The 24,684-nt window shown below is 38.6% G+C and overlaps 1 protein-coding gene across 5 annotated transcripts in view; it reads left to right on the top strand.

Annotated features, from left to right (window-relative positions):
• Positions 1 to 24,684, top strand: part of LOC125467562 (adenosine kinase-like) — a 263,606-nt gene that overhangs the window by 158,455 nt on the left and 80,467 nt on the right. For all 5 annotated transcript variants that reach the window (XM_048563586.2, XM_048563587.2, XM_048563582.2 and 2 more), the window contains exon 6: positions 1,042 to 1,150. In XM_048563586.2, the coding sequence (XP_048419543.1) occupies positions 1,042 to 1,150 (109 nt within the window). The remainder of the gene's footprint in view (positions 1 to 1,041; positions 1,151 to 24,684) is intronic.

Raw genomic sequence — 24,684 nt, 5'->3', positions numbered from 1 at the left:
TCTTGCATGTGGTCACATCCTTCTCTTATAGTTTTGAGGGTTTTAGAACATCCAGAGAACACGAAATACCTATCCTGTCTGCTGCATCCCTTCCACTACTACAAATGATTTTGGACAGCATTCTCCTTGATAGGGATTACTTATAATAATTGAAATGGTGCAAACTGTAAACATTGCCTAAAATTTTGACCTAACACCGGTAGGTGTTCATTTTATTAATTTATTGGAGTATGTTATTATATCAATATGAAAATACTGCAAAATGTTTGTCATCTGCTTATTATTGTTTCTTAGGTAAAGATTGGAAAATGTCACTGGTTGTGAAATTGGAGTTTTACGTGTAATTGGGTTTCAATGTTCTTAGCATTTAACAAAGGCTTTTTAAGTTTTTAATTAAAACATGCTTCCATTGAAATTAAGGTTTTTGAGAAAAGCAAATATTTGGAAAACAATTGAAATTACTAGTGGAGTACCATTGCTTCCTGCAACGTACTTTCACTAGACCCATTTTGCAGCATGTGTTTTTACATTTGACAAGAAGGAAGTAAACCACAGTAACTTGCTGAGAGCATACATATGTATAGATTGAGTAAATTAGAATAATCAAAGCATCCCAGTAAATTTCTTTGTATATTTTCACACAACAAAGCTTTTAACTCAGACTAGCCATATAGAAGTGAGAAATATGAAAATTTTTAGTGCTATATTAATGGTGTCCTCTATCCATCCTTTTTCTGTGCGAAACCCAAGAAATGCTGTGTTCTTTCAAGGGAACCAGTGCACCACTAAGTATTCTTCTTACATCAGTCCATTGTGCCAGCTGCGCAAACTGTTGTAAAACCTGTTATTTGTGTGTTTGCCAGAATTGAAGATCACTGTAAATCAGTAATCAACTGTTCATACTATTGCATGTGAGTTAGATAAAATTTTGCTGAAGTAACTGGATATTTCATGTTCTCTGAAATGGCGGACATGTTTTACTAGTTTTCTGTTTGCTTAAACTATGACAAATAATTAGTTAACATTATTTGACTATTTTAGATCTCTTGTTGCTAACTTGGCAGCAGCAAATTGCTACAATAAGGAAAGACATCTGGACCAGAAAGAAAACTGGCAGTTGGTGGAAAAGGCCAAAGTTTATTATATCGCAGTAAGTATGTGTTTCATACTTTTTTTAAAGAGAGAGATGTTGGACAGGACTGCATATTCCTTAACTAAAATGGCACAGTTCACCTGACTTGGTTATGCCTTGTGGTGGGAACAGAGATCCCCTGCTATGTGTCTGATGTGTAAGGATTGAACCATTGAAGGCAATCCCACTGAACTGGACATGAAATATGTAGTAGGAGAATGATGTGGTCGATCAACTCAACAGCCACTGACATCTGAGGAATTAATACACAATGCGGTTCACCAGTAGGGTGCCATTTCAGCAATTTAAAGCATCTGTCCATGTTTTGCTACCTCGCTACAACCTTGCTACATTGAAATCATTGTTCAGGGTACTATTATCACATACATTTTGATACCTGTTTCATACGTGCTCTTTATATACTTGCAATCAGTACAAACCACTTATTTGCCAGTTGGCAAAATTAACCAGCAGTCACACTGCATTTACAAGCACTTTTCACAATCTCTGGATGTTCTAAAACCCTCAATATAACAAGGAAATATTTTTTAAAGTACAGTCATTCTAATGTAGAAAAAGGGCAGTCACTTGCACACGGCAAGCTTCCCTAAATAACAATAATTTGACTTTAGTGTTTTTATTTCAGGGATGAGTATTGACTAGGACAGTGAAAAAGAATGGAGTTTCCATTTTATTATGACAGCAAAAGGTCATAAATTATTTGTGTAAAATTAGTTTGCACCAAATTCTTTCTTTCCTGATGTGCTGTAATCTTTCAGCTTTCCATGGGCCTTGAGAGATATCAGAAGACCAGTCGACAGTTGCAAATATTACAGCCTTGTTCGAGAAAGGTTGTAAGGATAATCCCAGCAATTATAGACTAGTCTGTTCGACTCTGGTAGTGGGAAAGCTTCTAGAAACAGTGATTTGCAATAGTATTAGTAGACACGTGGAAAAAGGTTAATTGATTAGAAAGAATCAGCAAATGTTTCTAAAGCAGAAATTGTGTTTAACCAACTTAGTGAAGTTTTTCGAAGAGCTAATAGATGTAGGTAATGCTGTTGATATGGTATATTTGGATTTCCAGAACGCTTTTAATGCACTGCCACATGACAGTTTTGTGAAGAAATCTACAGGTCTTTGGAGTAAAAGGGATAGTAGCAAGGTGATTCAGAATTGGATCAGTGAAAGGAAACAATAATGGTTGATGATAATGAGAACTGCAGATGCTGGAGAATCCAAGATAACAAAGTGTGGAGCTGGATGAACACAGCAGGCCAAGCAGCATCTCAAGAGCACAAAAGCTGATGTTTCGGGCCTAGACCCTAATGGTCGATGGATGCTTTTTGTCGGGGAGTTCGCCAGGAATCGATATTGGGATCCTTGCATTTTCTGATAAATATTCATGTACTAGATCTTAGTGTGCAGTGGACACCTTCAGAGATTGCAGATGACACAAAACTTGGAATTGTAAACTGTGATCTCCAAAAAGGAGTGGGCAGATGGGTAGCAGAAGAGGTTGACTGCAGAAAATTGTGAGGCGATGTATTTTGGTATGAAGAGCAGTGAAAGATAACGTAAAATAAGGGTTACAATTCTAAAGGGAGATGCAGCAGCAGGAGTTGGCTGAATATATGCACACGTAATTGAAGGTGCCAGGACAGGTCGAGAAAGCTATTAGTAAAGTGCACAGTGTCTTCAGCTTTGCTAATAGAGGCAGAGGATTCTAGAGCAAGGAGATGATTTTGAACTTGTATAAAACACTTGTTAACCCAGCTGGAGCATTATGTACAGTTCTGGGCACCATGTTAAAGGAAACAGGTGAATGAATTGGAGAGAGTGCAGAAACAATTTACAACAATAGTTCTAGCTGTGAGAAACTTAAGTTATAAGGATAGATTGAAAGAGTTAGGAATGTTTTCCTTGGAGAGAAGCTGACTGAAAGGAGAATTGATCCTGACTGCTCAATTTTGAAAACCTCTTATCGAGTAGAATAGGAGAAGCTGTTGCTGATTGTAGCAGGAACAAGAATAAGAGGCTGTAAATTAAAGTGATGTACAAAGCAAGCAAGGATGTTCTGACAAAAAATTTCTGACAAACTCTTTTACATGCAGTGACTCCTCATGGTAGCACTGCACTGACCAGAACTATGGTGGAGGAAAGTTGAGTTGAGGTTTTCAAGAGGGCATTGCATGATTGTTAGGATAGAAATAGTATGCAAGGGTATGGAGAAAAAGCAGGAAATTGGCACTAGGTAATGATAATAAAGTGTGAAGCTGGATGAACACAGCAGGCCAAGCAGCATCAAGAGCACAAAAGCTGACGTTTCCGGTCTAGGCCCGAAATCTCAGCTTTTGTGCTCCTGAGATGCTGCTTGGCCTGCTGTGTTCATCCAGCTTCACATTTTATTATCTTGGATTCTCCAGCATCTGTCGTTCCCATTATCACTAGGTAATGATGTTTGTTTGACGAGCTGGTGAAGGCATTATGGGGTCCTGCACCACAATAATTCTGAGATTGTTGCTCTCTTCTAATGTAACATTTCACATACGTGCTGCTTTTTCTCGGAATTGTTTTCTGCTTTTCATTAATTTTCATTCAGCATTTTAAGTTATTTTCTGCACGTGTGTTAGTCCTCAAACGTTTGTGGATTGGATTCCCATTGCCACATTGCAAAGAATGCATTACTGAGCTCTGTAAATTATTCGTGTTTTGATTCCAAAATTCAACAAAATTGAAGGTTTATGTGAATGGATAATCAAAAAATGGAAATCCAACTTGCTTATTCTCTGTAAAGAGAGTTAAGTTGCCAATGAAGGTCAACTGACTTTTTAAAAAATTTGAGCCTGCTTGCCCATCAGTATGGGTCTGCATCACCATAAGATAGGATGATTTGGCAGAAGTCTTTTGGTAGTTTCCTTATAAGGCATAGAGTTGTATTGTTCAGTTTTTTTGTTCAATATTGAATGCTTTTCTCAAGGCTAGCCTTGGTCGTGAAGTTCGTTTTCAGTGTCTTCTGTCAGTAGGGTCATCTTGTGTATAATTTCCTGAAGTTGGGACCTGTAGATTTCTGTTTTGTGTTGTTTCAAGGAACCGAGATGGTGGAATGGATGGAATAGATTATTTCTGAAATATTCAGCACCATTTACAGCATTGAATTTGTAACTGAATGAATGAGCTGGTTTCCAAATAGACTGTTCTTCTTCCTTTCCATGCAAATGTTACTCTTAGGGTAAATTGGTTTCTCGAAAGTATGTATTCTAAAGCATCTGAGTGAGCTTTGTTATGGTTTAAATAACATGCTGAATCAAGGAGAACCTTTGTGAAGTATTCTTATGCAGGGATACTTGTGCATGTTATTTTTCAGAATATTATCCTCATTACTTGATATTCTCTGTAAAGAACATGTGTTAATCTTTTTTTTGAGCATAAACCGGAATTTGGTGGAACTCATCCTGTTTGCTTTGGGTATTGCATCCGAGTATTACTTTTATTCAGATAAGTGGCTGAGATGAGATATTAGCCAGAAAACTGCTTTTCCCTGTTGCCGATACTCTTTTGGTTACCAGATTCTCTGTAAACAACTCAAGCTAGTGACATTTGACTGTTCAGAGAACCATTTAGAAAATTTGTTAGTATACTGCCATACAAGGTAGAATTCCATGTTCAATGACTTAATTTTCCAGTTGAAAACACATCATATTGTTAATTGAGTGAACAATCTGTGCTATTATTAATTTAAATGCCTGATGTATTTGCAGTAAACTAGTATCTCTGCAGACAGATTTCACATAATAAATGTTTAGCTGCTAATCTGATGTTGTCTCCTTGGCAGAAAGTCATTTAATGTCAGGAATTATACACTCACATGTCTGACTTTTCTCTGTGCTGTTAGTCAACTTGACATTGATCGATTTTCTGTTATTGTACACTCATGTACCTGCCTGAGAAGTTAGAAAGCCCCCTCAAGTCACTTCATAACTCAAAACATCTGGTCATTGTACTCCCATCCATTCCACCATCTCAGTTCCTTAAAACCTTTTTATTAAACATTCTTGAGGTTTTATAGAGTTTTTTCAGGTAAATAATTCATTTGGTGGAAAATATTGTTGTCCACTCATGAAACCTTTCATATCAATAAGCAAACTAACTATTTTTCTTTTTACACAAGGTCTATGAAGTAATATAATAACTGGTTCTAGATTGGAAACCTTGTCATTTCTGACTTGACTGGCTTAGAAAATAAGCTATCTATTCTGATATTCTTAATGGCCAAATAGCATACCATTAATTGCAAACTGGTTTGTGGCAGATGAGTGTGGAATAGACAACCTGTTGTGTTAATTCTTGCTTTTTCAGAACTTACTTAACACATACAGATCCATCACTGCTGCTGTTCACTTAGGGTAGTTTTATTTGGAAGAGAACAGCCTATTGGAAAAAAGCAGGCAATTTGGTTACTCTAATTTGTTAGAGAGGTGGCTACATTAGTGTGAGCATAAGGGTGTGCATATGCATCAATTCTTTGAGTGTTTTTGTGCAGTTTTATGTACTACAAACTTGGTTAGATTTTCCGGTCACACATGATCTGCTTCAGGATTGTTTTATACTTGTTGCTGAAATACTGTACAAGCTTTTAACTGTAGTTAACCACAAGAACAACAAAATAAGTGAGGTGATGGAGAGTTGTTTCTTGGACTAGAGGCCTGTCACCAGCAATATTCAACAGGGATCAGTTCAGGGTCCTCTTTTGTTCATCATTTATACAAATGATTTGGATGAGGAAATATAGAAGGCATGGTTCATAAATTTGCAGATGACATCAAAGGTAGCATAGTAGACAGCGAAGAAGGTTTTCTATGATTACAAAGGGACCTTGATCAAATGGGTCAGTAGGCTGAAAAATGGCCGCTGGGGTGCAACCTGGGAAATGCGAAGTGGTGAATTTTAGTACAGCAAACAGGAGTGCTACTGGTGCAGTTGATTGCAGAGCCATGGTTAGTGTTGGAGAACAAATACCTCGGGGTTTAGTTACATAATTCTGAGGTTTGCATTACACGTTTGTAAAGAAAACGGCCGTTCTTGTGCATTTCTTAATGATTGCTTGTAGTTGTTTATGTTGAAGGATGAGTTTGTAGCTTAGCAATGTTGCAGGGAACTGAAACGTGAGAGAGGAATTACGATCTTTTCTCTTGGCCACAACAGAGATTCCTATTCAGTGTGAAGAAATATTCTTTATAAGTGCCTGATAAGCAATTGGAAGGATTCAAAACAAAGTTAAATATGAATGTTTCCTCAAGATTAATTTGAGCCAGTGATGTCTACAAAGTGGACAAGTTGGCAACAAAGCTCAGAAGGATGCTCAGCAAAGCGCTTCACAATTAATTCACACATTTGAACTTTTATTTCACTTCAGATCAACTGATTTTCACTTCATACTGTAACTTCTTGTTTTAGAATTTTTTTGCACCCTGTATTGCCCCTCTACCTCTAATCCAGCCCATTTTGCTTCAAAAAATGTTCGAGGTTCATTGGAGCAACCCAGTCAAACTGTGAGGTGGAAAATATGCTAATGTTCAGTAGCCCAAAACTGTCAGGTATTTTGTTGCTGGAATTAACTCTGTTAGTGATGTTGCTGAAAGGTGTTAATGCCAAGAATTTAAGGGGGTGGAGAAAGTTGCCTTCCTATTGAAGGAAACAGACTCCAATTTTTTAATTCTTGCTTTGCCATTCCGTTAATTTTGACAGGAAGATAGTGTAGTTGGCTGGCACCTTGTACGATCCTTTTCAGGCATCATCTGCTTATTATCTTATTGTGTATCTTGGTAACATCTGTTTCAAATTCTGTTTTTGCATGGTACTGTCACATGATATCAGGCTGTGGCACAATATTTTAAGGTGCAATTAGAGAGAATTATATATAACTTCAAGTGTCATGAATGTATCTTCGTGTGATCTAAAGATAGAGTCTTTGACACATCTGGCAAGTACAAAGTGAGAATGGTTATAGTTTTGAAGCTGGTCTCTTTGACTGTAGGCTCTTGTGTTCCTTCACTGCAGCAGAGCTACTTGATCATTGAGAATAGAGCAGCTGGTGTTAACTGTGACAATTGATTATGCAGTTAGTGAGTTCATTGAAAATAACGTTTCAGTTTCTTTCAGGTAGAAGACCACAGTTCATGTTTTCTACAGTCTGGAATCTGTAAATGTCCCCTGCTGTGTTCTGGATGACCTTACTTGATCTTAGTATCAAGAGGAAAAAAAAGATTAACACCTCAAAAATGTACATCAGAAAATCATAATGTTGTGCATACATTGGCAAGCCTTGCTTAATGCACCCATATAAGCACATAGACAACTAGGCTACTTGCAGTTCATTTGGTAATAAAATTTGGGAATAAAATGTGAGGTAATATACTCAAAACTACAAAAAAATTGTATGCTAATGGAGCATTAATATAGATCATTTCCTCTTCAATCTGCAACTTGTCTCACGCACTGCAGCAATCATTTTAAAGGTCCTAATATTATGATTTGATATTCGACAGAAAATCGATTTGAAAATAGAAATTTTGAATTTGTGTTTGCTTTGGAATGGATAATTACCTCTAGAATTTTTGATAATATTTTGCTGTATCAGTGAAAGAATGCAAACATCTGAGTTCTTAGTCTTATCTGCGTATAGAATAAACTGCTTTAGGCACATGATTTATGCTGCTTGGCAGCCACGCTCTTGGTGCCTGATCCTATATCATGTGATTGTGGAAACTGCATTATTAGAATACTTAACCAATCTAGCAATAGCACAGGCAGCAGCGATGCTGTTTTTTTCCAAGGAAAAAAAATTTGAACTAGAGCCAAAAGTGCAGTGGCAGGCTGTTGCCAGGGAACTGTAGTCTGAAGCAATTAATGAAAAAGCTGGTTATATAAAAGAGGACATGTTTTCAGGAACAGTTTGCATTATTGATATCATAACTACAATATATTCATTAAAATGGCCAATTTTACGATTGAGTTTTTGGAAGGTTAGGTTGTGATTCATCTTCTGTCAGAATGCCTTCCTCCCCCACCACCATGTATGCACATAATCTCTGCTGTGCTGCAGGCTCTTTTCTCTAACCATCTAGAGTAAGCCTTGTAATTTGATACTAGCTGACAGATGCATTTTCTATTCTGCCACTCTGTATTAACCTTTTAGGTCCCGATTTCTTGCCAACAAATATTCTACTCTTTTTCTGCGATTCACACAGCTTTGATGCAACAAAGTAGATACTGGAGCATTTGATTTTTGAAAGAACTTGTTTCTTTCTTTGACTGGCCTCTCTTCTACCATCGTTATTGTTTTTCAGGAAAACATGGATGACAGATAATTTGAATTATATCTGAACTTCATACATACAAATCACCCAGGTTTTACAACACTGAACAACCTATCTATTGATACTGAATATCTATTAACTATGCTTAATGATTTAAGAAGCCCAAAATTCTTGGAATCAGAGTTGTGATAGAATTTTTGACAGCCCGATTCCAAGAGTTTTATTTTATTGTTATCAGTAATGCTACATAGTCAAAGACAACAAGGAAAGGATGCATTATTAACAGTAGAAACATGAATATCTATGAGCTTCAATTGAGTTTAATAGTATTGGATAGAATAGAGGTGATACAGTTTGTAGATTGAAGCCTCATTCCATGGTTGAGTGAACTAACTGGGTTATTGAAATTCCTGTTTATAAACTTACTTGATTCAGAGCTGTGAAGATGGTGGCAAAAAGAGTAATTTATTGCTTTCTCCCTGGAGCGAAAAACAAACAGCATTATTGGCTAATGATTTCCAGAGGAGTGAATAAATCCAAAGTTTTATAAGACCGCAAGAAATTGGAACAAGAGTAAGCCATTCCGACCCTTGACCCTGTTCTGCCATTCAATACAATCAAAGCTGATGCAACATTTCTCATATCCCGCTTTCCTGTATTTCCCCCCTAAAATATGCATAAGGACTCCTTTCCACAGAGAGCTGTGTGGGCAGAATTGAAAAGACTCAACCCTGAGAGATGCGCCTTTATTATGAGACTGTGCACACTGGTTCTAGACTGTCCCATGAGAGGAAACACCCTCTCAGCATTTATCATATCAAGCCCTGTAACAGCCCTATACATAATGAGAACACCTCTCATTATCCTAAACTCCAGTGAGTTTCACCTTTGTTGTAAGGCAGTCCTCCATATCAGGGATCATCCTTGTGAACCTTCTTTGCCTCCAATGTAATGATCTTTCCTTAAATAAGGGACCAGAATTGCTCACAGTATTCCGGACATGGTCTCACCATTTTTCTTTTTCTGATGAATGGTCTAGGCCTGAAACGTCAGCTTTTATGCTCCTAAGATGCTGCTTGGCCTGCTGTGTTCATCCAGCTCCACACTTTGTTATCTCGGATCCTCCAGCATCTGCAGTTCCCATTATCTCCATGGTCTCACCAGTGCTTTGTACAGTTGCATTATTCAGGTGTAACTGATATTAGCCTCATTTAACTTGTGTAATCAAATTCACAGAATTTCCTTATAGTTGCTGTAGTCTTAATTGCTGCTGGATAATCGATACTCAGAGACAGCTGTAATTAAACAAGCTTTCTACAACAAAATCCTGAAAGTTTGTGAGAAGTTACTCGGTACGAGAAGAGGACTAGCACTTCATAATCTCTCAGATAAGGCAGTAGTTGGTGTTAACAAATGCCAAAACTGCCCCCTCATTTGGTAAGTGTGTGTCACCATGAGTTATGAAATGTACAAAAACAAGTTGAATTTGAAATTAAAGTCCAAGTTAACTGCAGCAGTAAAAATATTATTATTATTGATGACTAAAATTACATTTTTCAAAGAAAAACAGTTTGCAACCTATCATTTAATTGCTAAAGCTCTTTAATTTGTATTAATTAAATTGGTGTTTCTCCATTACAAACGAAGGATCCTAAATGTAAGAAAAAGGAAGCAATTCAGCTGATGACTATGACAATACTATGGCTTTAAGAGGTGTATTTTGTGCTTTTTTTTTAAATGAAGAAAATTTGAGACAGAGGTGAGAGCTGTCTGCTCAAAGCCAATAAAATAAACAGCTTGTGAGGCCTAGGCGTTGTTTTAAATTTAGAACAATCAAAGCAGCCTGAATAGGTAGGGCCAAGCTATCACAGAACCAGGATTTTTTGTGTTAACTTTCAGCAGTTGCTGGAGCTTTGAGGCTGGATGTGGAAGCTCTTATTCCCTTCTCTGTTACAGCTAAAAAGCGGGATTTTTTTTACTGCTGTTAGAAATACATGTAAGACCATCTATTTTATTGCTTTTGCCTTTGCCAAGTCTGTCTTTATAGGATGTTGTTACATTGGAACAGTCAATTAGTAATAGTTAATATATCTATTAGTTACTTTTTTTTGATTGTTACAGTTAAGCCAATTCTTCTATTTTTGTTTTGTCTATATTTTAACTGTCATATGGAAATAGTTTGTTTTGCTTAACAGGGGTTGTTTGATGAATTAAATCACATCTGGAGCGCAATACCTCCCATTTTTCTTTACGATAGGAAAAAGCTTGGGTCTAAGCTATCTTCCTAATATTATTTTGAAGGAGAGATAGTAGGAACTGCAGATGCTGAAGAATCTGTGATGACAAGGTGTAGAGCTGGATGAACACAGCAGGTCTAGGCCCGAAATATCAGCTTTCCAGCTCCTCTGCTGCTTGGCCTGTTGTGTTCATCCACCTCTACATTTTGAGTGAGTTTGGTCTGGTCCATAACAGTCATCAATGCTCACAATTGTGTTATTTCTTCATGGTTTGACAATGTTCAGTTTACTGAGCAACACTACTTCACATTCATACAAAAAAGGACCATGTTTCAGGACTATCAGTCTAATAAGATGAGAGAGGAAAAGTCTATAGCAAGCCATTGTAGTGTTTGGCTGCAAGATTTCCTAATACTACTGAACCTGTCAAACTCGTATCACTCCTGCAGGATTTTATAGAAAGTGAACAAACTGATAGCTGCAGGACTAGCTATCTCTAAAGCGGTGAAAATGGTGACCCTATTGTTGTTAATGCAATACACAGATACGATTTTATACTCAGTTTGAAGAGACTTACTTTGAATAACTTAAAGAAGTGTGCAAGATTTGACTGATTGGAACTGGAGAGAGGAAATCTCTAGTTTTAATCCTCATGGTGAAAGTCAGTTCTTGCATTAGAAGTTAGTCAGTTAGGAAAGGGAAAAGAAAGCAGTTGTAAAGAGCTGAGAATCACTTTGTCTCCCTTGGAACAAATCCAATGTGCTCACTAATGGGACAATGTAAAGATAACTCCAGCTGGGAATCTTTGGCTGTGTCAGAACATATGCACGGTGGGGATAAGGTTGTGTCTTTTCCATAGCTTCAAGTAAAAATTATTCTTTAAATACTGGTTACTCAATGTTGTTTTTATTATGTTTATTACAGTAAAAGTCTTAAAAGTTGAACTCTTGTGTGTTCCTTCCAGTCAGTCATTTGAAATGCAGATATATTTCTCTAAGTGACAGGTCTCTGCAAGGAACATAACATAAGCTACTGACAAACAAGACTTTTCAGTAAAATGTTCCACATGCAAATGGATGTTAGAATTTGAAATAAGTATCTGCAAATATGCATGAGCCATTGAAGTTGGCTTAACAGAATGTGATTACTGAAACATGTAGTTGGCTTTGTTAATATAGGCATAGAGTGCAAGAGCAAGTAGATTATATTGAACATGTGCAGGACGCTGGTTAACCCACAGCTGACCTGTTGCATTCAGTTCTGGGCACCATGTTTTATGAAGTGATTGGAGAGAAAAGTAGAAAACAATTCATGAGAATCGTTCGAGAAATGAAAATTCATCTTCATTTCTGGAGGTGGAGGGGTTAGAACTTTGTCTTAGGTGAAAAGAAGACTCAGGATATTTAAGGAAGGTGTTCAAAATCATGAAGTGCCTGGACAGGGTAGATGGGGAGAAATTGTTATCACTTGTGAAAGGATCCTGAATGTGAGGATGTGAATTTAAAGTAATTGGCAAAATGACAGAAACAAGCATCAAGTGATCAGAGTCTGCTGTGTACTCCTTCAGTGGTGAATACAGATCAATTGAAGCATTCAAAATTAGATTGATTTCTGAAAAAGATGAATATGCCGGGTTGTGGAGATATGATGAGAGAATGATAGCAGGTAAATTGTGCATTCCGAGATGCAATGGACTCAATGACCTATTTCTTCACTTTAACAATACAGTGTGAAAATTCAAGGTTTGCTGTTTTGTTTGGCACTGACCTTTCATTGTTGAAGCTCAAATATGGAACTGGACAGAATGTGTTTTTTTTTAAATGCATCCTTGCCAAGTGGGTGTCTCTGGCTGGCCTATTGTTATCCATTTGTAATTGTCTGTGAGAAGGTGGTGCCCAACTACCACCTTGAGCTATTACAGTCATTAAAATATAGGTACACAGGGTACTGTCAGAGAAGGAAGGAGCTCCAGGATTTTGACCTATAAACAGTGACGGAACAGTGATATAGTTCCAAGACAGGATGGTGTCTTGCCTTGTTGTGGACAGTGTTCACTGTTGTTCCCATGCAACTGTTCTGTGGTTTAGAGATTGCGGATTTGGAAGATGCTGTTCAAGGACAACTGATTGCTATCAAGATGCTGGTTTTAGTTATAGTGGTCAGTGGTTGCAGGGACGTTGCACCAAAAAATTGACTAATTTAGCACAAAATTCATAATCAAACTTGGTCAACAACTTGCTCAAGGAAAGTCAAAAATAATGTTAATGATGTAGGAATTGTTCTTAAAGTTTGGTTAAAGTTTATTGTAGAAGCATGGAGACTATAACCTTTGCTTCATCTGACCTGTTGTGATGAAACAGAGGGGGGAGAAAGCTGTACTTCGCTAATTATCATGACCACAATGTAAACTCAAAAAATTAAATGCTCCATTCTCAAATTAGACTTGTACACCTAGCTGACCTCATTCTAAATACCACATCATAGAATGAGTTACCTAATCAGTGGTGTTAACCTGATCCAACCAGGAAGTTCTGACTGACAGATATAAACAGTAATGTCAGGAGTTTGTTCACTTAAGAGCCACCTCTGAGTTAGCTGGGTCAGAGTCATGTACTATGCACATGTAAATAAAGGGTGACTAGGTGATGTCATACTGACCTTTGTGGAGTTTTGTCAGCACTCCTCTTTCAAAATAAACATTCACTATTACCGTAATTTTTGACTCTACTATTGATTGACAAGCTGTTTCCTTTCAATGATCGGGGTAAATGTTTACATTTTCTCATGTAAAAGACATTGTACTAATAAAGAAATCTGATTGGCATGTTTGTTTTTTCTATGCCATGTGTAATAGTATGTTAAAATAAATGTTCAAATCTGTTTTAAACCAGTAATAAGTGTAAACCAATCAAGAAGGGTTTTTAAGTTTCTTTGATCTCATCATGTGGGTGTCACTGATTAGTTACTGATTGTTACCCATCCCAACTTACCCTTGAGTTGACTCCTTTACGTGGTGCAGACTCTACTTCTGTTGCACTTGTGGTACTGTTAAGTAGGAGTTCCAAGATTCTGTCTGAGAAACAATGAAGGCGCTCAATTAATACTGGCAACCATCTGTTGTTAGATTTTTTTTGTACTTTTTTACAATTTGATACCACCGACTGGAATATGAGACCATTTCAGAGTGTATTTAAAAGTTTACTGCCTTGCAGTCAGTCTGGTGTCAGATGTAGGTAAGACCAGCTATAAATGACAGACTTGCTTTTCTAAAAGGGCACTAACGAACTGGATCAGGTTGTCTGAATATCTGTAATCTTGCTACTACTGTGGCAGTGTTTACTTCAAGACTTATTAATTGAATTTCAATTCCACCAGGTGCCATGGTAGGATTGGAACCCATATCTCCAGATCGTTGGCCTTGGCCACTGGAATACTTGTCCCATGATAATAACACAATACAATTGCCTCCCATACAGTAGCTTTATTTCACACAGGACAATGAACATGCTTAATGTTAAGACATTATTCTTTAGTATAAAATTAGGCTATTCCAGATACAGTATTAGGCCGCCTGCACATCTGCCAATGTGGTATACTGCATCCACTGTACCCGGTGCGGCTTTCTCTACATTGGGGAAACCAAGCGGAGGCTTGGGGACCGCTTTGCAGAACACCTCCGCTCAGTTCGCAACAAACAACTGCACCTCCCAGTCGCAAACCATTTCCACTCCCCCTCCCATTCTCTTGATGACATGTCCATCATGGGCCTCCTGCACTGCCACAATGATGCCACCCGAAGGTTGCAGGAACAGCAACTCATATTCCGCCTGGGAACCCTGCAGCCATATGGTAACAATGTGGACTTCACCAGTTTCAAAATCTCCCCTTCCCCCACTGCATCCCTAAACCAGCCCAGTTCATCCCCTCCCCCCACTGCACCACACAACCAGCCCAGCTCTTCCCCCCCACCCACTGCATCCCAAAACCAGTCCAACCTGTCTCTGCCTCCCTAACCGGTTCTTCCTCTCACCCATCCCTTCCTCCCACCCCAAGCCGCACCCCCATCTACCTACTAACCTCATCCCACCTCCTTGACCTGTCCGTCTTCCCTGGACTGACCTATCCCCTCCCTACCTCCCCACCTACACCCTCTCCACCTATCTTCTTTACTCTCCATCTTCGGTCCGCCTCCCCCTCTCTCCCTATTTATTCCAGTTCCCTCCCCCCATCCCCCTCTCTGATGAAGGGTCTAGGCCCGAAACGTCAGCTTTTGTGCTCCTGAGATGCTGCTTGGCCTGCTGTGTTCATCCAGCCTCACATTTTATTATCTTGGAATCTCCAGCATCTGCAGTTCCCATTATCTCTGACAGTATTAGGCCGATGGTCTTTTCAATAGACAAAGAAGTGCACGTACATCTGAAATAGCAATATGCAAGCCACAGCAGAATCATCCTGCTAATTAAGCTATCACTGAATGTCAGGAAGAGTCACGTGATATACCTAGGTGGCTGTTTCAGTGAATGCAGCATATAGTTTATCCATTAGGACACTTTTAAAGCATTGTTGTTCTATTTGTTAATCTTAAACTCTTGCAAAAAATGCCTCCAAGTTTGTTCTTAAAGTCTTAGAGCCAAATTTCTTCCTCCAGTTGTATGAACAATAATATGTATGTATTATGTTAAAGCATTTAAGTTACTTCTGTTATAATTGCTTAGACTAACATTATAATATTCTGCTTCATTATAATATTCTGTATAATATCCTATCCACCACGTGTTTTCTTTTCCTGGTTGTCTTAAGCCATTTTGGTTAAATCTCTTTCAGTAGCACTGAAAATTTGGCAGTAAGGAGTTACAATAATCTGATCAAGATTAAATGTGGATCTGCCCACATCTTTCTTGCTAGTCTGTGTAGCTGCTACTGAATTAGCTCTCATTATAGTTAGGTTCAGATCAACAACTATGGGAGTTAGAAACATAAGCTCATGCTGTATAAATGTGTTTTTCCCAAGCCAGTAAAAGATGGATAGAAGTGCAGAACCTGAAAGAACATCCCACGTTGCCATTGCAGGTTTGATCACCAATTCTGTTGGTTATTTATTGAGCTACGTGGAAAGAGTCCAGGTGGAAGAAGTGTAACTTTTCTCAAGAGAACATTTGGATTATAAGTCCTCAATAGATCTCTGCATGCCTCCAGACCACTAGCAAGGGTCACCCACTTGCTGCCGCCTTCGCACCAGTCTACATAGGACGTTCGGGGGGAATAACCTTTCTCCTTGCTCACCTTTCTGCTCACACGGTGATAAGGTATGCTCCTGAATTGCATTGTCTAATAAACAGCCGCAAATATCCCAAAAGCTGTGGTAAATATTGAATTTAGGCCAACCATGTTAACATCCTCGAGTCAATTCCGTGGCTGTCAACTCTTTAGCGCATGGAATAGTTTGCCAGTGGTAGTCGTGGAAGCGGAGTCATTAGTGACATTTAAGCGACTGCTGGACATGCACGTGGACAGCAGTGAATTGAGGGGAATGTAGGTTATGTTATTTTATTTTTGGATTAGGATTGTTCCATGGCACAACATCGTGGGCCGAAGGGCCTGTACTGTGCTGTACTTTTCTATGTTCTATGTTCTTTCTTTTCTAATCCCAGAAGATAACAGTCCACCCTGTCCCAGTTTGTGCAATCTAGTTCCTAAACTTTGATCCTAATCTTTAAAAGTATGCAAATTTCCCTTGTTGTGTTATTAGTTCTAAAATGTTTGCTGTAATTCAAGACTAAATTTGGAACTGCAGCAGATGTGTAATATGTAAAAACATAGAGAAAATATTCTGACTGTAGTAAAAGATATGTTTTCAATAGGTTTTCTTATTGGTGCGCAAATTATAAATGGATGTTTATCAGACTTAGGGGTATATCTTGCAACTTTAGAAATTAGAAAATTTTAGCCCAAGTTTCAAAAGATTGGCTGTATCAACTTCGAGGAATAACTTTGCGATTTTCTCTCCATGAACCGTAGCAAGTTATCTCATGCAATTTTCTGCTATTCCCCTCATTACATATGCACTGTGGCACTGCACTGTAGCTGCTGAGCACTCACCAGCAGTGGCTATCTTCGCTACTGCTAGGACTTTGGAGGATCAACTGATGCCAGCCACGAATAACCCTTCCCACATCCGTGCTTCCACACATAACAGAAGAAGAGCAGCATTAACAACATGTTGTAAAATTGTGAAATCATTAAAGTTCATGGTGAGTGGAAATCAGCTGCGCGCTCTTGTTAAATTTGAGACCTTAGATTGTCTTTGTGAATTGTGAACCACAGGTGACACTTTTAAGATTGTCTCAGATAGTTGATCACTGCGTGCACTTTCAAATGTAAAATTCTACACATTCCTACCAAATTCTTTCATTTCATTCTTAATTTCCCAACATTACATTGAGTCCTGGGCCTTCAGCTTAGTCATGCTAATGTTCACAAACAGATCCCACCCACCCCCCGCCCCCACCCCCAACCCAAGACTAACCATGGGAGAACAGCAAACTGCACAAAGACACAACAAAATTAAATAATAATGAGATATTAATTTTTACAAATTGGCCTCTTGTTCTCATTAATGAGTTTCCCATGTTGCTGTGCAAATATTTGGGAGAAAATTGTCCTTTTTTTCTCAATGTTGGAAATATCATTTTTGATCTCCCTATGTTTTTTCAACTTGGTTGCCACCACCAAAATTGTTTAGAGGCTGGGAATTATAATTCCAAAGTGAAACTTTTGTTATTCTCCTTAATATTGGTTCTGGAAACAGCCTTTGAAAACAGATATTGTACAATGCAACAGACAAGTTGTTTTTGTTCTCTGATGTAATGAGTGCTGGCAAGGCTGCATTTATTGTCCATCAGCTATTTCCTCCTCACAAGGGTTTAGTAATGGAAGCATGAGTGGATCAAAAGCACATTAAAATGATGGAGTACATCGAAGATGCACTGTTAATTCAAAATCCTGTAAATATTCTTTCTATCATTGTCTAAATATAAAGATTGTTTAATTGCTTTGTTTGTATCTTTGGTAACAGTAAAGTTACTAAAGAAATAATTTCATTAATGCATGTACGAAGGGGAAAAAAAAAACCCATGGATGTACAAAAGAAAGGCTGTTTCCAGAAAACATACTTGCATAAAAGCATGAATTAGCACGAGTTGAGCATTTGATAGAAACATGAATATCAGCATGCACCTCGAGCAGGGATCCTTACAAGAAAATACATGATAGCATTAAGTTGTTTTGCATAGCTGTGATTTATGCTGAATGGCACCATGTTTTCTGATTGTCATTAACTAGAAAACATTCCCAAAATATGAATCTTGCAGCAGAAATTTCAGTGTGATTGTTCCATTTAATTTTCTCAGTCTGCTTTAAATATGGTGTTTTTAATAAAAACATGCATATCAATAAATGTTTAAAGCCTTGACAGAAGGCTGCTTTGGATTCTATCTAATTTCCATATGGAGATAGTATAACAAAAGTTTCCTTTGGCTGATTTCCTCCTTCTCCCTGCCCTGAGCTAAGGAAAAGTACAGTTAATGTAAAACGAACAAAACAGAAACTCAGCATGTCTGGCAGCATCTGTGGAGAGAAAATAGAGTTAGCATTTTAAGTTCAGCAGCCCTTCTTCAAAACTGGACTCAGCATTAACTCAGAAATAGCGGGAACTGCCGATGCCAGAGAATCTGAGATAACAAGGTGTAGACCTGGATGAACACTTGTTAGCTCAACATTAACTCTGTTTTTATTTTAGTTTTGCCAGAAATTTGTTTTTATTTGTTTCAGATCTCCAGCATCTGCAGTTCTTTGTTTTATTTTACAGTTAATGTAGTACCTGTTACATTCCTAATTCAGATGATTGACTCAACAAAGATCAGCAATCTAATGTAAGAACTGATTCAGGTCTCCTGGTTGCCATCACGTTTATGCAGCCCACCATTTAAGCACATACTGGTTTAGTTTTCCATAATCTTGCACACTCACTGCTATTGTGGATAGACTTTCTGACAATAAGGTTGACTGGGTTACAGCTAATTCCATTAACCAAGTGGACTAAATAAAATGTTTTGGACTCTCCTTGAATTAATTAGGTAAATGAAATGTTACTTTTTCTTTTGGTATCTGATTTGTCTCTTTTTATCTTGCGTAAACAGATTATGCCTCTGTACTTAGGAACTGTTAGTATATTTTGATGTGAATCGTGGTTGAATCAAGTTTCATCTTTATTCTGGCAAGCTATCAATACCACCACCATTGCATTCAATTTGCTCATAAATTCTGAATATAGTATGATTCTTCATTAAATAAAGCTTATATGACAGCAACATCTGAATGACTTTACATACTCTTAACTACTTTGAAATTGTCACACTTATTATTTAGCAGCAGCAATTATTGCATCCCAGAAACAAGCATGTGATTTGTAATTTGTACACTTACTTTTTTTGCATCATTCTGAGAGAAATGTTGGTAAAACCTCTTGGTGAATTTGTTTCTAGGCAGTGTGCCATTGTTATCTTTATCCACCTGCACCATTTTTTAATGCAGATAATAAAACCCTGTCATGTAATCCGAGATAAATCAAATACATAACAAAAAGTTGGTAACATCGTAGGTTTGTGGAGAAATTTTGTTGGGTGGGGTGGGGGGAGGGGAATATAGAGAGAACTATTTAAACTTGGTAGGGAATTCAAGTATAAAATCTCAAGTGGAGTTAGAAAATAAGCTGAGGCCCAGAAGTAAAAAATAATTTTCAGTTCCTTTGGCCACAACCTCACCAGTACATCCAGACCACCAATGTGAGGATGTTGTACTCCACAGGTCTTCTCTTTTAAACTGCTGTCAGATATTTTCCAAACTCAGAATTTGTGTACTTGAATTTCCTTCAGTTTTTAAATTCTGTATTTTTATGATGTATTCCAACTTGTAACAGGAGCAGAGTCTGAGCTTGAAAAAACTGTGTGAGAGAAAACTGTTTTTTCCAGCCTGCAAGCCATCTTAATGTTACACTTTTCCAGTGAAAACCTACATGCTTATAATTATAGAGGTAGCAAGTACTGCAGATGCTGGAGTCAGAGACAACACAGTGTGGAGCTGGAGAAGCACAGCAGGCCAGGCAGCATCAGAGGAGCAGAAAAGTTGATCCTTCTAGCCTGGACCCTTCTTCAGAAATGGGAGTGGGGACAGGAGCTCAGAAATGAAGAGAAATGGGAAGGGTGGGGCTAGGGAAGGTAGTTGGGATGGTGATAGGTGAGTGAAGTAGGGAGAGGTGGGAATTGGTCAGTGAGGTGGGTGGGGCAGAGGAGTTAAAATGGTTTGCAACTGGAACGTGTTGTCATTTGTCACGTACAGAGCACAGACGCTCTACAAAACAGTCTCCGAGTCTAAGCTTGGTCTCGCTGATGTAGAGGATGCCACAACAGATGTAGTGGACCAAGTTGACGGATGTGCAGGTGAACCGCGACATTGTTGGCGCTGTCTCATGCTCCCACGAGGAGCTTGAACAGTTTGTCGACTTTACTAACATCTTACCTCCCGTTCCTTCCTGGACCCCTCTGTCTGTATCTCTGGTAACTACCTTGAAATTGACATCTATTTCAAGCCCACCAATTCCCACAGCTGCCTGGACGACACCACCTCTCACCCACCTTCCTGCAAAAATGTGATCCCCTACTCCCAATTCCTCTGCCATGTTTGCCCCCAAGATGGGGCATTCCACTCCCACACATCCCAGATGTTTTCCTATTTCAAGGACCGCAAGTTCTCCCCCCCCCCCCCCCCGCCCTGTGAACGAAAATGCCCTCAACTGCATCTCTTGCATTTCCTGCGCTTGTGCCATCACATCCCCTCCCCCTCCCCCCATCCAACAAAAATAAGACAGAATCCCCTTTGTCCTCACATATCACTCCACTAACCTCCACATCCAGTGTATCATTCTCCTCCACTTTTGCCACCTACAATCCAACCCTACAACCAAGGTGATATTTCCCTCCCCAACCCTATCTGCTTTTCATAAGGACCGCTCCACAATCTCCACTTGCCCGCAATCACAGGAAGTGCTACAACTGCTGCTACATCTCCCGCCTCACCTCCATTCAAGACACTAAACAAACCTTCTACATTTGTCATCTTGGTCCACTGCATCCATGTCTGTGTGAACCAAGCTGTTTAATTTTCCATTGTCAAAACTATCAAGGCAGCATTAAAACAAAAGTGGAGTCTTTAGCATTTTGGCATTATTGGTTTCTATCCATTTCTTTTTGGCTTTTGCCAATCCTTCAGAATAAAGGTAAGCTTTATTGTTTGTTTCAATTGTCCTCAGTGATGCCCATATTTCATGACTTTACAAAAATATGTCAGCTGACCATGCTTTCTGACTAAAATTTGGTTGGTATGAGTAAATCTAAACAGGGCAGCTGCCCAGACTCTGTTAGTGAAGCATTTGAGAAGGAGCATGCAATCAACCATATTGAAGGCTGTAAAGAGCTCAAGAAACCTGAGTAGTGGATCGTGAACCACAGTATAAAAATGATACTTGTCCTGAGGAAGGGTCACCAGACCCAAAATGTCAACTCTGTTTTCTCCTTCAGATGCTGCCAGACCTGCTGAGCTTTTCCAGCAATTTCTGTTTTGTGTTCTGCATTTGGCTATTGAGTGGTCCTAGAGGAATCTGTTTCAAACTGGTTGTTAAGTAACTTCTGTGAAGCATTTATATAAAAAAATTTAAGTTCAAAAAAATTCCCAAATATTCAACGCACCTTGCATGAAGGCAAAGAATATGTGAATAGTTAAAAATGCAGTCACTGTCACAATTTGGTTCGCATCAGTAATGCCAGTGAATTAGCCTCCTTTCTTTTGTCCCATCTTTGTGTTCGTTGTCCTCTTGAAAGTAACTCATTGCTTGCAGTGCTATTCATACTGCTGGCTCACACTACTTGAGATCATATCTGTCAAGTTCCTATTTGCAGTATAAAGGTTCTTTTTTTTAAAAGATAAACATGGGAGTCATTTTGTCCCAACAGCTGAACGTGAAGCTTGTAGATGGCAACACTTCATATGTTCAAGAATTTGAGGTATTACGATGTGTTCTTGTTTTGAAGAAGTTGCTGAAAAAAAATCAATGTCTAAATGAATGCTCAAATCACAGATTTGATATCAGGACTTCTCAATACCTCATGCCCCCAAGCAGTTTTTAGGTTTCCATACTAATGTGTTTTGATAAGTTGCAGCTGACCGAGTAAAGTAAGAACTATCTATTCTTGGCAGCAGGCAAGGTTCATTCTTGCATAGCCTAGTGTTTTTTTTGGTCTGAATATGTTCATCTCTTGGGAAACTTGTCAGATCCCCAGCAATTAGTCTTTAAGCAGGTTGGTTATACAGTTATTTTTGCCAGAAGAATTGCTGTTTTTTCCAACTATGGGCTGTCTGTCATGTGTCGATGTCATTTCATCATCAGTTGTATCTCAAATGAGCCTTCCGGTGATACTTACTCATAGGGATGGCGGGAGGAGGAAACATATGGCTCAGTTCACTATCTCTGTGTTAAGTCAAATGCTTGCCTCATGGGACTTGAAGCTGAATGCTTAGCGCTTGTAGTACACTTTATTTGCTGTCACTTCTGGTATGATCAATACCAATGATGCATGTTAACTTGTGCAATGACGTTTTGATCGCTTAATAAAACCTGTATATTATTTATGCAAAGACAAAAGTCTTTTGGAGAAACATTCAATAATATGATCTTGATTGGTTTTAGTAATTACATGCAGATATTTTCCTTTAGGTTACAATTATCTTTTGAAATTGTTCTGCATCTTGTCTGGATATTTTTGCTTTTAAGTGATGCAGAGATTATAATAATCTTTGAAGCTATGAAAACTTCATTAGTCATAACAAAGGAAAATGGGTGCTCAGCCGAAGGGAGAAGAATGGTAATCACAATGTTGGTCAGGGATGAATGTTAAGGATGGTCTTAAAGCAGCAGAGAAACAGATTTGACACATTTTGGAAGGACTTCTGCAGCTGGAAATCTGTCCACCTACTGTGGGTGAAGAATGGGATTTGACACAAGATACTAGAGTTTGGGAGAGGATTTTGAAGTTTTCATGATGGAGCTGGAGTACAGTTTGATGTTTTGAACTGTCTGTCTGGTTTAGCCTGCCACCCTGGTCAGGCAGTGGGTGGAGTCGGTGTCAGGGTACAGAATTTGTGGTCGACGCCGAAGACAGTAGTCTTGGTCCTCTTCAGAGATATGAATTTTTAGATCATTAATCATTAATATCCTCAAACATTCCAACTGTTCCAAATGTGGCAGATTTTACAATCACCTGTCACTATTTAATAACCTTAATGTTTAGCTGTTTATGCAAGATGGAATTGAGCTAATGATCTGCAGATTAGTTTTCTTTTTCCTAAAGTTTGGATGCCAATTGTCGGTAAATGCAGTGAGTTGTCTTGGAATCATTGTGCCCATTTATAATTGAACAGCTAACTCAGAAGTCAAACATAATTGAATTTAAAGTGCAATCATAGATTTTGGATTAAATTAAATCTTCTTGAATTGCCCGTAATCGGTAAAGTCAAGCTGACCACTGTTACAAATGTTCTGAAACTGCATTAACTCTGCATGGATTCCCTGAAGGCACTAATTTTCGCTAGAGACCATTTTATTCTTCATAATCCTCACAAGTGTTCTAACTGATTCTTCGGTATGTGTGTATGGTGAATGTTAGACTACTTCAGTGCAAGTCACATTGCAATTAAGCAAGTCTTGTCATCCACACACTTTTAAATTGGAAACTCTCAATGACATTTTACAACTACCCTGGTCTCTTTCTTTCTTTCTCCTGGGTTATTTAGCCATTTATATCTCTGACTATTAGCTCAACTGAGATGAGCTAATGAGGCACAACCAAGAGCTGAATTGCATCTCCTGCTATATCTATATCAGAATTTGCTGGATATTTCATGACTGTCCAGAAAACTTTTATTTGTAAGAGTTAAACAGCATGGAAACAGACCCTTTGGTCCAACTTGTCAATGCCAAACAAATTTCCCAAACCAAAATAATCCTGTTTGCCTATGTTTGGCCCAAATCTCTCTAAACCATTCCTATTTATGTACTTGCCCAAATGTTTTTCATAAATGTTGTAACTGTACCTGCATCTACCACTTCCTCTGGCAGCTCATCCCTCATGCAATCTAACTGTTGTGTGAAAAAGTTACCTCTCTGGTCCATTTAAAATCTCTTTTTCTGTCACCTTAAAAATATGCCCCCTAGTTTTAAACTCTCCCACCCTAGGGAAAAGACCTTTACTACTCACCGTATCTATGCCCCTCTTGATTTTATAAAACCTCTATAAGGTTACCTCTCAACCTCCTAGGCTTCAGTGAAAAATGTACCAGCGCATCCAGCTTCTCCTCCTAACTCAAACCCTCCAGTCCCAGCAACATACTTGCAAATTGTTTTGAACTCCCTCCCTCCAATTCAATAATATCTTCTATAGCAGGGTGGCTTAAACTGTACACAGTACTCCATAAGTGGCTACGCCAACATTATGTACAGCTACAACGTGATCTCAACTCCCATACTCAATGGTCTGAGCCTGGTAAATGCCATCCTGTCTATCTGTGATACAACTTTCAAAGAACTGTGCCCCTGAACCTGGAGGTGTCTCTGTTTGAAACCCCAGGCACAACATTAACTGTGTAAGTCCTGCCCTTCTTTGTCTTACCAAAATGTGATACCACGCAATTCAAAGTAAACTCCATCTGCCACCCATTGCCCCAGTTGAGTAAGATCTCTTCATAAACTTAGCCTTCTTCGCTGTCCACGATGCCACCAATTTTGAATTTTATAGCTAATTCTCAATGGTCACCACAGAAACATTTCCAGTCTAATTCTTTCACAAAGTGAGGATTTTATGTTTTCCACATTAACTTAGGAGTACAG

Source organism: Stegostoma tigrinum, chromosome 37 (genome assembly GCF_030684315.1).
Source record: "Stegostoma tigrinum isolate sSteTig4 chromosome 37, sSteTig4.hap1, whole genome shotgun sequence".
NCBI classification, from domain to species: Eukaryota; Metazoa; Chordata; class Chondrichthyes; order Orectolobiformes; family Stegostomatidae; genus Stegostoma; species Stegostoma tigrinum.
The sequence above is the reverse complement of the archived record's forward strand: the minus strand, read 5'-3'. Positions and strand labels throughout refer to the sequence as shown.